Genomic DNA, 15,796 nt, shown 5'->3' with positions numbered 1-15,796 from the left:
TTTTTTTTAATATAAAGGTGGAACCACCGAAACCGTTATCTTGCCACTAGAAAAATGCAACTTTTCTGTAACGTTCTTTTACAAAATGTGTTTTATAAGAGTTATCAACCCTTATATGGCAGAGTTGGCAAAATTGAAATTGAACAACAAATATTTGGTATTTGAAAATTTGAAGAATAAAATAAATCACTTCTATTTAATTGTTGATACAAATATTAAGAGTATTACACAAAAATTGCCATTCTGCCTCAAAATTACAGATTTAAGCTAACAACTATATCAATTGTGTATTGCCATTTTACAATCCAAGATGACAATATTAATGTACAGCTAATAAAGAAATAGGAAGATGTGGTATCTATGATACCTAATGACGTTAAAGTAAGCAACTATATGTAAACATACGACCTTCAACAATTATCGAAAACCAACTGTGTAAGTGGACTGTGGCAAATATTTCAAATATATATCACAATTTTCTACCTCCATTTTCATATACATCACGTATAGCGCCACGTCAAGTTCATGGATATTCCACACTCTGGCACTGGAGTCTTTCCCATACTAGGAAGGAGGAGAAGAAGAACAGCATTCATAACAATCCATAAAAGTCTCTATTTGTCCCATATCTAATCAAAGTCGATTTGGTCCCAAGCCCGAGTCGAACCGACCCTATTGTTAAAGAATGAATAATTTCTATTTAAAAAATATGCATTCCGGTATTTAAAAGCAACTTGAAGCTGCTTTTGATAATATATCTTCATTCATTTGCGTTTCTTTTGTAATGACCTAAAACTGGATTTATTTTGTGTTTCTGTTCAACGTCTTTTTTTTTAAGGATTCTAACAGAGGACGGTGTATGCTGTGTACTATTTTTCAAATGTAAACAAGTCAAAGCATGGCGATGTAAACAACGCAACCGGCATATTTATACTTTCGTCGAATAACTGAATTTCAGTAACTTCATTAAACATGGAAAAGGCAAAGGTAACATTAAAACCGAAGAATTTAGGATGCAATATGTGTGTTCATTGTTTCCTAAGAGGGGGATAAATGAATAAAGGGTAGAATCCCAGTTTTTATTTGGCAGTGGCTATTAGTATTAAACCGGCTCTGACCAAGATTACCTACTAACTAAAACATATTTCTTCTTCTTTTTTACTGTAGAAAATTTAGGTTGAGGTATTTTGAGTCATGGTGCAAAGATGAGAAAGTCATTGGATGGGGATAAAAAGGGGGGTGTCCTTCACTTTGTATCTCCTTAAAACTGATGAATCCATGATATCTCGGCCTATAACAAAATCGGACTATAACAAACTCGGACTATAACAAACTCGGCCTCCCAAAATCGGACTATAACAAACTCGGACTATACCAAACTCGGACTACTATAAGAATATAAGTATAATGTTGATTGTTGCTGTCATTGGAAATTAATTTTCAATTCTTAATTTAAAATGATTTTTTATCTACAATTAATTAAATAATTTATTTTTGAACATTTTTGAAGGGGATAAAAAAAAAAAATACGTTAACAAGATATTTATATATATATATGAGGGTCTGGATGGGGGGGGGGGGGGGGGGGGGGGGAGGGGGGGGGGGGTCTGTTATTCTGTAAACATTTAATTTTCATCCCTTTTTTCTCTAATCTTCAAAAAATAAGTCTATTCTTTAAAAGTGATTTTTACACATTATTCTCTAATTTTTCCCCCAGTTTTCTTTAATCTTTAAAAAAAAAAAGTAAAAAACATTCCTTTAAATGAATGAGAACGGTGATTTCCAAACAACAGCAAGGTTTTCATTTGTTTCTCAACAATGACGTGTTGATGTGTATTGTTCTGCATGCATTAAATGCTAGTTCCTTGAAGTAACAAGTCCAAGTTCTCATCAGTTCTTTCCAGTGATTTTGACTACATATAAAAAAGAAGATGTGGTGTTATTGCCAATGAGACAACTCTTTAAAAGAGACAAAATGACATAGAAATTAACAACTATAGGTCACTGTACGGCATTCAACAATGAGCGAGGCCAATACCGCATAGTCAGCTATAAAAGGCTCGCAAATGACAAATGTAAAACAATTCAAACGAGAAAACTAACAATACAGTTTCATTGAACACCAACTAGCATGCTAAAGTTGACGCAGTCACATTCTGTATGTGCCTATTTCCAAGTCAGGAGCCTGGATTCAGTGGTTGTAGTTTGTTACTGTGTTACTAAGTTTCTCGTTCACTATTTGGTGGATAAATTAGGCAGTTAGTTTTCTCCTTTGAATTGTTTTACATTACTAAGTGGTGTGGGTTTGAATTATGGCTTTGGGAATTAAACAAAATCTTTTTCTTTTAGCATTTATATTATAAGTGCTACTCCCTCTCTTTTCATTTACATGAAAGAGAACCCTGACCACCATATTTTGCTTTTCAGAAAAAAAATCTAAAAATCAAATTGATAATAAAGTGTCACTGGCTGCACTATTTTCAAAAATTAAATAAAAAAACCTAAATCATTAAAAATTGATCCCTCAAATGCCCTAGAATAAAAATATCCCTATATCAAAAACAGAAACTAGAAATTTCGTTCAGAAAAATTCAACATCCATACTATAACTTATTGTACAAGTTACGGGAAAAAATCAACCAAGGCAGAACTGCCTCAACGGCCGAAACGTCTTGTTTAGGGTGCAATCAACAGTTTTTTTCTATGACATCATGTTTTGAGGGACCATGCATATGTGACCCTTACTGGTGGACTGATTAATACAGATACTTGTATAAAACTAGATATCACTGGAATCAGAATGTTCTCTAGTTTATAATGAAATAAAAATAATGTGTACTTTTAATATATTATAAAAATTTCATCCAAGGAACATGGGGGGAAATAGGTATAATTTTAACATAAAAAACTTGAAATCAGGTCAAGTGCACACCCATGAAGACATGATCCATGCACATTTTTCATAATCAAAACTGTATGAATTTTGTAGGTTTTTACCTGGCCTTTCAAAAAAATCTTGTTTCAGGGTACGGTTTCCTGCTCCGAAAAGAGCTACAGTGGCTGCAAATAAGTTTTCAATTTTCACTGCTAAAAAAACAGACTGTTTACAGTGTTGTCTCCCCTCGAAACATGTTTATTTAATATAATTTTTTAAATTATTTCAATCATTCAACCTGTTTTAATTGAAAGCTAATCAACTAATTTTTACAATCAAATACAAAAAACATGATACTTTTTCACCAAGTAAGTAAATAAACAGGGGTTTTCCTCCATGGTTATTTTTAGACGGGGAATAACCCCTAGTTTTTAGTACGAAACTGTTTATAGCACCCTTAAGGCAAAACTTTGTATGCGACAAATTAAAATTTCTCAGCTTTTCTGAATCTGTACACTATACCGATTAAAATGGTGTCTTACTTTAAGGATTGTGACCACAAATAGTGAAACTACAGCTCTTTTTTTATGTCGCGTAGTAATGGCATTTTGGCCAGTGGCAAACAGTTTAACTGGCAAATTCTAAACATTTCCTCTATCCCTTTTTCATCAGTTTTACAAAGAAAATAAATCATAAAACAGGGTTTCTTTTGAATAAATAGAACAAAAACTATGAAATAAGCATGAATAAAGGTACTAAAAGCATATTTTGTACCTAGTATTATATGAACTAAGATAAGGCTGAGTTGAGAAAAATATTGAAATGGTGTTTTTCCTAGGAATGGCACTTGTACCTTTTTGACTATAAAAAGTACCAAACATACAATATAATGAATAAAAATGTATGTTACTCTGATCAGTAGTAAAGGTCAAAGTAGGAAAAATCTACACTTTTCATGTGCAACTTTTAGTTTCAAATATATGAGAGATTGAATAAAAATATCATGACGTCGCAAAAAGACGAAAAACTTCAATATTCGCACAGAGTCTGGGTTTCTTATTTCTGGTTGCTATGTACAAATCTGTAATATTTGCATTAAATGTACCAAACTGATGCTTTTAAATTAATGTATACATGTCATTTAATATTTTTCAAAATAATTTTACTACATTTGCTAACATATTTCTTTGCTAAAACATCATTATAGTTTATGTTTGTCCCTTTAAGGGTGCAATCAACAGTTTTTTTCTATGACGTCATGTTTTGAGGGACCATGCATATGTGACCCTTACTGGTGGACTGATTAATACAGATACTTGTATAAAACTAGATATCACTGGAATCAGAATGTTCTCTAGTTTATAATGAAATAAAAATAATGTGTACTTTTAATATATTATAAAAATTTCATCCAAGGAACATGGGGGGAAATAGGTATAATTTTAACATAAAAAACTTGAAATCAGGTCAAGTGCACACCCATGAAGACATGATCCATGCACATTTTTCATAATCAAAACTGTATGAATTTTGTAGGTTTTTACCTGGCCTTTCAAAAAAATCTTGTTTCAGGGTACGGTTTCCTGCTCCGAAAAGAGCTACAGTGGCTGCAAATAAGTTTTCAATTTTCACTGCTAAAAAAACAGACTGTTTACAGTGTTGTCTCCCCTCGAAACATGTTTATTTAATATAATTTTTTAAATTATTTCAATCATTCAACCTGTTTTAATTGAAAGCTAATCAACTAATTTTTACAATCAAATACAAAAAACATGATACTTTTTCACCAAGTAAGTAAATAAACAGGGGTTTTCCTCCATGGTTATTTTTAGACGGGGAATAACCCCTAGTTTTTAGTACGAAACTGTTTATAGCACCCTTACCATACACAAATTACAATTTTCTAGGTCCATACCACAAGTTATATACTAAGATCTACGAGTCATCTACAGGATTGGTCCTGGACAGATTTATTTTCATATTTCATTTACTGTTATCTGTTATTATCCCTTTTCAATTCCTTGTTATCTATTTTTCACCAAATTAATTCACTGTTTTGCTGTTATGGGGACCCCCCTTGCCCCCCCCCCCCCCTCATTAACTGTTACGGCATGGAGGTTTTCGGCAATAGAAGTATATTTTGTAAGCAAAGTAGAGGCTTCTGTGCGATACTGACTGGAAGACAACATGTGAACATTTCTAGTTAACTCGCTTATTCCGGAGTCGAGTATCTGTATGGATCTACAGGTTTTGTTAGATACGGTTCCTTGTGGGCCATTTATCACGTTAACATGAAGCTGTTAGACGTTTTTCGCATTTTGGACATGCTCTTGTACAAATAATTTTGATAATTTTCTTTAAATTTTAAGAAGGGAAAATTCTGTAAACACTTAATTTTTAGAGTTTTCTTTTATTAATTATTCAATATTCATTATATTTTTTGACCACGCATTTCTCTAATCTTTATTTTTTTGGCCTGTTATTCTCTAATCTTTATTTTTTAAGGGTATTATTCTCTAATCATTTAACCCCATCCAAACCCTCATATATATATATATCAAACGTCTGAAAAATAGTCAACGATTTTTCCCACGTGGGAGCTGGATCGTTACAAGTAACGATACATGTACACAATAAAATAAATTATATAAACGCCTAAAAAGTGTACATAACAACACCAATGATATAAAAAGGAACTATAAATGTAATTATTTATAAATATTTCGGATAACAGATATCCTTCGTCAGTCAGATTCTGGTGTTAAATGAATCATCTTTAAGTCTTATTAGATTAAACTTTTACTAAATCTTGAAATTTATACAATAAAAAAGGCAAACAGAACATCAGTTAAGACGCTTGCACCATTCTAAAAATTTGTTGAATATGACATAGGTTATATGACTAATTACATCAGAGAGTTCACATATATGCTTTAAATAAAAATAATAATGTGCGATGTGAACAAGCACAATTTTAAAGCTTTAACGGTGTCGATATTATGATGTTATAAGAAAGATTGCGTCAATAAGAATTCCAAATAAACAGCACTGAACGGTCTAAATTTCTAAATATTTCAGATTTGACAACTGTAGTGTAGTTACATTAGAGTCTGCGATGTTTAAAACAAACGGCCGTTACAATATGATAACAAATTTTTGTCATTCCAGTATTATTATTTGTAATGATGTCCCTCTCAGAATAAATTTTTATTATATGCATATCTTAATTGATTATGACATCATGCCACGTGTATCGTTGACACCTTTTTAATCACCATAAGTTAAACAAACAACTGGCACATGTACTGTTGACACCTATCTAATCACCCAAGTCAGGACACAACTACCTGTTATTACACGAAATTGGGAACTAAATATCCAATTAAATGTGTCTTGTCTTGTATTGGCTGTAACTGAACTTCAGTTTTATTTTGTTTTTTGGTTTTTTTTTATTACAAATCTTGTGTTATTATAAGACAATTTAGTGAGTTGTAGTTTTTCTGGTTTCTGATCATACTATGTATGGTGGAGTAATATTACTTACGAAAAATATAACACAGAAAGCACATTTTAATCTCAAAAGCATTTTGTCATCATCTATAAGACTAAAAGCATGCATATATATAGCACATTTAAAACACACATAGCACATACAAAACATACAAAACATACAAAACATACAGACAATGAATGTTATTGTCAAAGCAAAAGCACGAGTATAAACATAGGCTAGTCATTGGACGGACCGTAGATGTTGCCACAATCACGAAGTAGACGGGATGCTGTTATATCACCTTCTGTGTACTGGTCCCATAGCTGATGAAGATGACCTTCCAGCTCCTTGTAGCGGGTGCGTTGGTTCCTGATGACCTGTTCTTCAGAAACTAAGCGGACTGTTAGAGCAACAAGCTTGGCTTCACGATGTAGTGCTGGTACTAAGACGTAGAAGGCCAGTATTACAAACTCCGTGCTGCCATAAACTACACGAATCACACTGTAAGGCATGTTGCTTTGTTGTAACTTTTCTAGAACACTCGACGCAGTGGTCGGTACCCATGTTGAAAATGATGAGGGATTTTTTTTTTCATGTTATTTTATAGAAGTATTTGGTAAGATCAAAGAAATCTCTGTTGTTTTTTCAATTTTACTCCAAATCTATTTTTAGATACATGTATAATAAATGTTTGCCTCGGCTTGCCTTTCTAAAAACATTGTATCCGTTTGATGTGACCATTTGAATATAATTACTTTTCAATTGCTGAAGCTATTAATAAAGAACTACAGATAAGTGAAATTGTTAAGAAGCCATTCACTGTCAATCACATTTCTCTTTGTTTATATACAATACAAATACAAATACAAATACAAATACAAATACAAATATTTTATTGGCACAAACACAATTACAATAATTGGCAATGGCCCATACAACTGGTATACAAATAGTAATAATGCATAGAATATCAATAGGCATATTTAGAACAATATCATCGAACGATATCAATATCATCAACAGTAAATGATTAAAAAAAAATATATCAATTACATAGTTGGTCAAACATATTAAGTATTGAAAATAATGACAATATTAATATGTAATATTATGAACAATGATTATTAGCAATTTTATAGAGTTTGTTCTGCTTTACGCAGGTTCAAACTGTCTGAGATGAAAGAGGAAGTTAATTTTAGGATTGTGTATGAATTATTATTTAATAAAAAGATTATATTATTTTCATGTTTTTGAAATTTTGTAGGATCAACGATTATATTTGAAACTTTGTGGTAAAATATGTCCCTCTTAGTTGAGTATTTTTCACAATGTAAAAGAAAATGTTTTTCATTTTCAATTTGACCAGAATTACATACAGAGCAGTATCTCTCATTTCTGGGAATATTTAGATGTCTCCCTCTTTCAATCATCAGTGTATGAGCGCTTATACGGATCTTACATATTGCAGCTCTGTCACTTCTGTTTTTTAATATATCAACATAGGGTGGTCTTCTGCCCATTATGTAGACACTTTTGAAAAAGTCTAACTTTTTGGATTCAAATATATTTGCATTTTGAACTTGCAAACATTGGTCATTAATTCTTTGTTTAATAGAATTTAAATTTCCTATATACTAATCATAAACACCAAGGATTAAACACAATAAAAACACGAACACACGCCAATCATTAAAATATCTTTTGTCAATACACACAATAAATCACAATGATATTTCAAATAAAAGTTAATTATCCTCATTTAAACATATCAAATTCAACTCGTATAACAAATATTTAATACATTCTATATATGGTCTTTTTTTCAAAAATATTCATTATAATCTCATAAATTCGTATATAATTTTAATATGTACAGTGTTTTTTTTTTTATTAAAGTAAAAAAAATAACCCATCTACTAATCGTAGTCCGAGTTTGTTCAATATATTTCTTCATATAGATAATGGTAGGCCGAGTTTGTTATAGTCCGAGTTTGTTATAGTCCGATTTTGTTATAGTCCGATTTTGTTTTAGTCCGAGTTATCCAGCAGCGAAACTGATAGACTAACTCGAAATATGTCTTCATGCTTTTAACTTTAGGACATTTAGGTTGAGGTCTTTTGAGTCATGGTGCAAAAATAAGAAGGTAAAAAAGGGGAGGGTCTTCATTTTGTATCCTTTATTTTTTAATGCAATTTCTCTATCCTTTTGTCACTTCAATGCTTATAAGCTCATCTTCAGTTGTTATATTGCCAGTTCTTTGTGAAGAATAAAATTTAATATGTTACTTTGGAAAGTTCTATGAAAATGTGCACTGTCACAACATTAAAGAATCAAATACATGTAATTACTGATATGCCAGTACTTAGTTAGATAAGAAAACAGCTAACAATATTTGAGACACGTATAACCATTTAAAAGTATTTATCAATCAAAGTGTTACTGTTAAATTAAAGTTGCTTTTGAAATAATAGTCATTTATTTGAATTGCATATGTGTAGTTTTTAACTTGGCTTTTGCTTACCTAATGCCAGCAAAATAACATATTTTCTATGTTCCCAGCACTGTCAAACAATTCACTATTTTCTATAGAAATAGGCTATTTGGCTGGCTTGATTTAAGATATTTTAATCAGATCAGGCACATGTAATTCAAGTCCAAAAAATTATGATGTCTTGAAAGGCTATTATATTTTTTTCTTTGATGCCTTACAGCCAAGGTGTCAAAGCAAAAAATAAAATAGCCTTTCAAGACATCATAATTATTTGGACTAGTGTATTTTTATACGACCGCAAAAATTTTGCGGTCATATATTGGTATCACGTCGTTGTTGTTTTCAGCGTCGTCCGAAGACGGATGGTTTCCGGATATTAACTTTAGTATAAGTTAATAGAAAGCAATAAAATTTTAACACAATGTTTATAACCAGAAAAGAAAGCTTGGGATTGATTTTGGGGGTTATGGTCCCTAAGGTTTAGGAATTAGGGGCCCGAAGGGCCCAAAACAAGCACATTTAGTGTCAGGACAATAAGTTGTGTATAAGTATTTCAATTGTTCTGAGATTGTACCACAATGTTTAATACCATAAGTAGAACATTGGGATATATTTTAAGGGTTATGGGGCAAACAGTCTAGGACTAAAGGGCAAAAAAGGAGCCAAAAACAGTTTCAAGACAATAAATTGGAGTTATCTTTCTTTGTCCAGAATGGTTGTTGAATCACCTAAAACCAATGCTTTATGAAATATTCTTTGAAAATTGGAGTTATCTTTCTTTGTCCAAAAACTACAAACTAATAAATTAAAACAACCTTTTACCATTCAGTGATTACAAGCACTTTGATTACCATTCTAGGGTTATGCCCCTTTACAAGTGGAAAAAATGAAGAATTTGTTTATGTTCTCTTTACTTACGTTTGTCTCAACTAAATTTAATGAAATGTGTATATAATGCTTATTACCTCTAAACTTAGTTCAAGTTCAATTTTTGGCAGCTTCACTTTTACAGTTCTTGAGTTATGTCCCTTTATAACGTTATATGCTAGTGGGGCATCATCTATGTCCCTTTGGACACATTCCCCATTTATTTTGTTGAAAGTTACTATTAATTAATATTACTTTTAACCATGACAGGACAGGATTAATATTCAACAGCAAAGAGAATTGCTCAAAAGCAAAAAAAATATTTAATTTCATTAGACCACATTCATTCTCTGTCGGAAACCTATGCTGTTTCAACTATTTAATCACAATCCAAATTCAGAGCTGAATCCAGCTTGAATGTTGTGTCCATATTTGCCCCAACCGTTCAGGGTTCGACCTCTGTGGTTGTATAAAGCTGAACCCTGCAGAGCATCTGGTTTGTCTTGAAATGTTATTGTTGGCTGTGTTTCCTACAATGATAGGCTCATATGAGGCTTGGGATACCTGATGAGAAAAAGCCTTGATAGTTAAACTTAACTGAAACACCTAAAAAACAACAAATATTTACATTTATTCTAAAATATCTAATTGGACAAAAAAGAATAATATTCTTTGAAAATTGGAGTTATCTTTCTTTGTCCAGAATAGTAGTTGAATCAACTTAAATCAATGCTACATTTTTGTATATACAATATACAATGCAGTATTCACTTTTACTACAAACTAATAAATTAAAACAATCTTTTACCATTCAGTGATTACAAGCATTTTGATTACCATTCTAGGGTTATGCCCCTTTACAAGTGGAAAAAATGAAGAATTTGTTTTTGTTCTCTTTACTTACGTTTGTCTCAACTAAATTTAATGAAATGTGTATATAATGCTTATTATACGACCGCAAAATTTGAAAAATTTTTCGTCGTATATTGCTATCACGTTGGCGTCGGCGTCGTCGTCATCGTCGTCGTCGTCGTCGTCGTCGTCCGGCGTCCGAATACTTTTAGTTTTCGCACTCTAACTTTAGTAAAAGTGAATGGAAATCTATGAAATTTTAACACAAGGTTTATGACCACAAAAGGAAGGTTGGTATTGATTTTGGGAGTTTTGGTCCCAACATTTTAGGAATTAGGGGCCAAAAAGGGCCCAAATAAGCATTTTCTTGGTTTTCGCACTATAACTTTAGTTTAAGTGAATAGAAATCTATGAAATTTTGACACAAGGTTTATGACCACAAAAGGAAGGTTGGGATTGATTTTGGGGGTTTTGGTTCCAACAGTTTAGGAATTAAGGGCCAAAAAAGGGCCCAAATAAGCATTATTCTTGGTTTTCGCACAATAACTTTAGTATAAGTAAATAGAAATCAATGAAATTTTAGCACAAGGTTTATGACCACAAAAGGAAGGTTGGGATTGATTTTTGGAGTTGAGGTCACAACAGTTTATGAATTATAGGGGCCAAAAAGGGGCCCTATTAAGCATTATTTTTGGTTTTTGCACCATAACTTTAGTATAAGTAAATAGAAATCTATGAAATTTAAACACAAGGTTTATGACCATAAAAGGAAGGTTGGGTTTGATTTTGGGAGTTTTGGTCCTAACAGTTTAGGAATAAGGGGCCCAAAGGGTCCAAAATTGAACTTTGTGTGATTTCATCAAAAATTGATTAATTGGGGTTCTTTGATATGCCGAATCTAACTATGTATGTAGATTCTTAATTTTTGGTCCCGTTTTCAAATTGGTCTACATTAAGGTCCAAAGGGTCCAAAATTAAACTTAGTTTGATTTTAACAAAAATTGAATCCTTGGGGTTCTTTGATATGCTGAATTTAAAAATGTACTTAGATTTTTAATTATTGGCCTAGTTTTCAAGTTGGTCCAAATGGGGGTCCAAAATTAAACTTTGTTTGATTTCTTCAAAAATTGAATAAATGGGTTCTTTGATATGCCAAATCTAACTGTGTATGTAGATTCTTAATTTTTGGTCCAGTTTTCAAATTGGTCTACATTAAGGTCCAAAGGGTCCAAATTAAACTAAGTTTGATTTTAACAAAAATTAAATTCTTGGGCTTATTTGATATGCTTTATCTAAATATGTACTTTGATTTTTGATTATGGGCCCAGTTTTCAAGTTGGTCCAAATCAGGATTCCATATCAAGTATTGTGCAATAGCAAGAAATTTTCAATTGCACAGTATTGCACAATAGCAAGAAATATCTAATTGCACAATATTGTGCAATAGCAATTAATTTTCAATTGGAGTTATCTTTCTTTGTATAGAATAGTAGTTGATAATATATGTTGGAAATTTGCCAGACATGACTATGATGTCATTTTCTATTTTTATTTGCCAATAACTTTATGTAAATAACTTCATTGGAAATTTGCCAATATAAAATGTTGCTGATGAAGCTTTTTTTCCTTATCTTATCTAAAATGTTTTAGATAATGTATGTTGGAAATTTGCCAGACATGACTATGATGTCATTTTCTATTTTTATTTGCCAATAACTTTATGTAAATAACTTCATTGGAAATTTGCCAATATAAAATGTTGCTGATGAAGTTTTTTTTATTGTTTTATACAATAAACAATGTATATTCACTTTTACTACCAACCAATCTTTACCATTCAGTGATAACAAGCACTTTATTTTACATTTTAATATTTTATGATGTATTTAAAAGAGTAGTTATTGTTGCAAACTCCATTAGAAATTTGAATTGATATCAGTTTTGGAAAAAGGGAAACGGGGATGTGAAAAAAGGGGGGGTTAAATTTTTCTCATTTCAGATTTCATAAATAAAAAGAAAATTTCTTCAAACATTTTTTTGAGAGGATTAATATTCAACAGCATAGTGAATTGCTCAAAGGCAAAAAAAAACTTTTAAGTTCATTAGACCACATTCATTCTGTGTCAGAAACCTATGCTGTGTCAACTATTTAATTTTAGATTTAAATAAGAAGAAATCTTTAATTGATTTGTAAAATCTTGACATTTGTTTTGTGTAAAAAAAACCATGTAATGTCAAAAATTTGATCACAATCCAAATTCAGAGCTGTATCACGCTTGAATGTTTTGTCCATACTTGCCCCAACTGTTCAGGGTTCGACCTCTGCGGTCGTATAAAGCTGCGCCCTGCGGAGCACCTGGTTACCTCTAAACTTAGTTCAAGTTCAATTTTTGGCAGCTTCACTTTTACAGTTCTTGAATTATGTCCCTTTATAATGTTATATGCTAGTGGGGCATCATCTATGTCCCTTTGGACACATTCCCCATTTATTTTTTTGAAAGTTACTATTAATTAATATTACTTTTAACCATGACTATGACATTTTATATTTTAATATTTTATGATGTATTTAAATGAGACATTACTGTTGCAAACTCAATTAGAAATTTGAATTGAGATCAGTTTTGGAATAAGGGAAAGGGGGAGGTGAAAAAAAAATTGGGGGGGGGGGGGGTCAATGATTTCAGAAATAAAGAAAATTTCTTCAAACATTTTTTTTTGGACAGGATTAATATTCAACAGCAAAGAGAATTGCTCAAAAGCAAAAAAAAATTTAATTTCATTAGACCACATTCATTCTGTGTCGGAAACCTATGCTGTTTCAACTATTTAATCACAATCCAAATTCAGAGCTGAATCCAGCTTGAATGTTGTGTCCATATTTGCCCCAACCGTTCAGGGTTCGACCTCTGTGGTTGTATAAAGCTGCACCCTGCGGAGCATCTGGTTTGTCTTGAAATGTTATTGTTGGCTGTGTTTCCTACAATGATAGGCTCATATGAGGCTTGGGATACCTGATGAGAAAAAGCCTTGATAGTTAAACTTAACTGAAACACCTAAAAAACAACAAATATTTACATTTATTCTTAAATATCTAATTGGACAAAATAGAATAAGAATAAAAATCAAGTACTAAGAGAATAAGTACATTGTATATACAGAATTGGTTATGACTTCATCAGACTTTAAGTACATATGTTCCCTATGATATTATCTTTCTGATTTTAATGCCAATTACAAATTCACGGTCAACTGAACTTAGAAAATGATAGTGCAACTGGGGTAACCATGTACTATGGACACATTCTTGATTTTTTACATTTTTTTTTAGCTCACATAATGGTCAAGTAAGATTTTCTCATCACTTGATGTCTGACGTCATCAATTACTTTTACAAAATTCTTTTCCTCTAAAACTGCTTGGCAAAATTGAACCAAATTTGGCCACAATCATCATTAGGGTATCATGTTTAAAGAATGTGTCCAATGACCCTGTTTGCCCGCTTACATGAATGATATGACTAAAAATAGAAAAAAGGGGGTAAATGCAAGAGTTTTTGTCTATTATCGAGAAAAGAACAAATCTGACATGGGCATAAACCTTTAAAATGTTGCGCATTACCATTTGTCCATATACATCAAAACTGTCAGATGACATCTTGTGGGAGTTATTGTCCTTAAATGACATAATTAACTGTTTTTTTGTTGTTGTTTTGCCTATTATCTTGAAAACTATAATATATAGAGAGAAACTTTAAATTGCAAAATGATCAACACAAGTTAGTTACAGCCTTAAAATAGTAATTGCCATTTGAATACCATTAAGTGTCTATTTCTAAATTCTACCATTTTTTTTTAAATTTTGTCTTATATGATAAAACGTATAATAGATAGATAGACACTTTAAATCACAAAAATTATCAGTTAGGCCAGATCTACTAACAAGTCAAATTTAGAGTAAGTAAGTAGACTATCACTTTTTATAGAAGTTTCAATTCAATTGTGTCTAAATACTTGTTTGCAATTTTGATAAATAAGATTTGGACTCAGGACCTTACACTGAACACAGTCCATCTTTAATAAAAGTATGCAATGAAGAATTATTGAATTATTCATTGCAAGTTCTGAAGTCTGAAGAGTTAGTTTTCACCAGAATTTCAGTCACAGAGTTGTCATTGCTATTCAGAGCATTTATTTGTTGTGTGATCAAGTGCATCACACAGTTCCATTAGCAAAAGGCCATTCAGTCAGGCTTTTGTTACACAACCCTAAAAGTCACCTAATTTTCCTCGGTGACAGAACTAAACAGACTAAATGATCAGTAGTACAAGATCAACAAAATAAAAATTTTTGCCATGAAGTCTATTCTCTTCTACAATGTTGGAGAGTGTCCTTTGTTGAATATGCACATAGACCAAGAAAAAGCGACACAGGCTCTTTAGAGCCTCTTGTTTTATAGTTCAAAAGAGGTACATACAGCTTCACTCTTTTACTGGACCACCTGGTTCCTGAAGCCCCCATGATTATACATTTACTGATTTAGAATTGGAATTCATATTTGATTAAGCTTACACTTACAGAAATATGCCAGCTAATAATTGGGTAAGACACAAATTACTAATTTATTTTTTGTTCTTCTTTCAATTATAGGAGGCAGTTGATAATTTGTACAGCTTTAGAGACCATTATTTTGAGAAGTTTCCACTTGAAAAAGCCATTGATAAGAATGATGATGTTAAGAAAGAAATGACCAAAACTGTTCAAGTATTAGAAGGTTTAAAGGGTATGTTATATATAAATGTTTTCTATTTGTGTCTACATAATTAAAACAGAAGACATTTGAAGATAAAGTTTTGTATGTTTATTCAAGGGTTTACTGGTAACTGTCAGAGGAAAAAAAGTGGAAAAACAAAAACTAAAATTTAAGTTTTGTTTTTATATAAGCTTTTTTTTTTTATTTTGGTCATGGATGGTTTAATATTAATTTCAGAACTAACAGTCCTACCTTTCCTTTCCCCTCACATTTAGCTCTAGACACAATTTTGCATAAAACACTAAATAGACATTGAACATGGCATCTTTACACACATATGCTGTGAATGTTTTGTAATGGTAGTGGGCAGTCCAACAGTAAGAAGATGAAATCTTATTTCTATATCATTTATTATTTCAGTCTACATGACTAATAAAAGCTAGGAAATGACATCAAGTTTAGATT

At 31.6% G+C, this 15,796-nt stretch overlaps 1 protein-coding gene across 1 annotated transcript in view; it reads left to right on the top strand.

Moving 5' to 3' along the window:
• Positions 1 to 896: 896 nt before the first annotated feature.
• The window catches only part of LOC143078735 (tetratricopeptide repeat protein 5-like), a 32,085-nt gene continuing 17,185 nt past the window's right edge, over positions 897 to 15,796 (top strand). Inside the window, exons 1-2 of the mRNA XM_076253681.1 lie at positions 897 to 987; positions 15,229 to 15,361. Of these exons, the coding sequence (XP_076109796.1) occupies positions 973 to 987; positions 15,229 to 15,361 (148 nt within the window). The 5' untranslated portion in view covers positions 897 to 972. The remainder of the gene's footprint in view (positions 988 to 15,228; positions 15,362 to 15,796) is intronic.

Source organism: Mytilus galloprovincialis, chromosome 6, assembly GCF_965363235.1.
Source record: "Mytilus galloprovincialis chromosome 6, xbMytGall1.hap1.1, whole genome shotgun sequence".
NCBI classification, from domain to species: Eukaryota; Metazoa; Mollusca; class Bivalvia; order Mytilida; family Mytilidae; genus Mytilus; species Mytilus galloprovincialis.
This window is presented reverse-complemented; position numbering and strand designations above follow the sequence as displayed.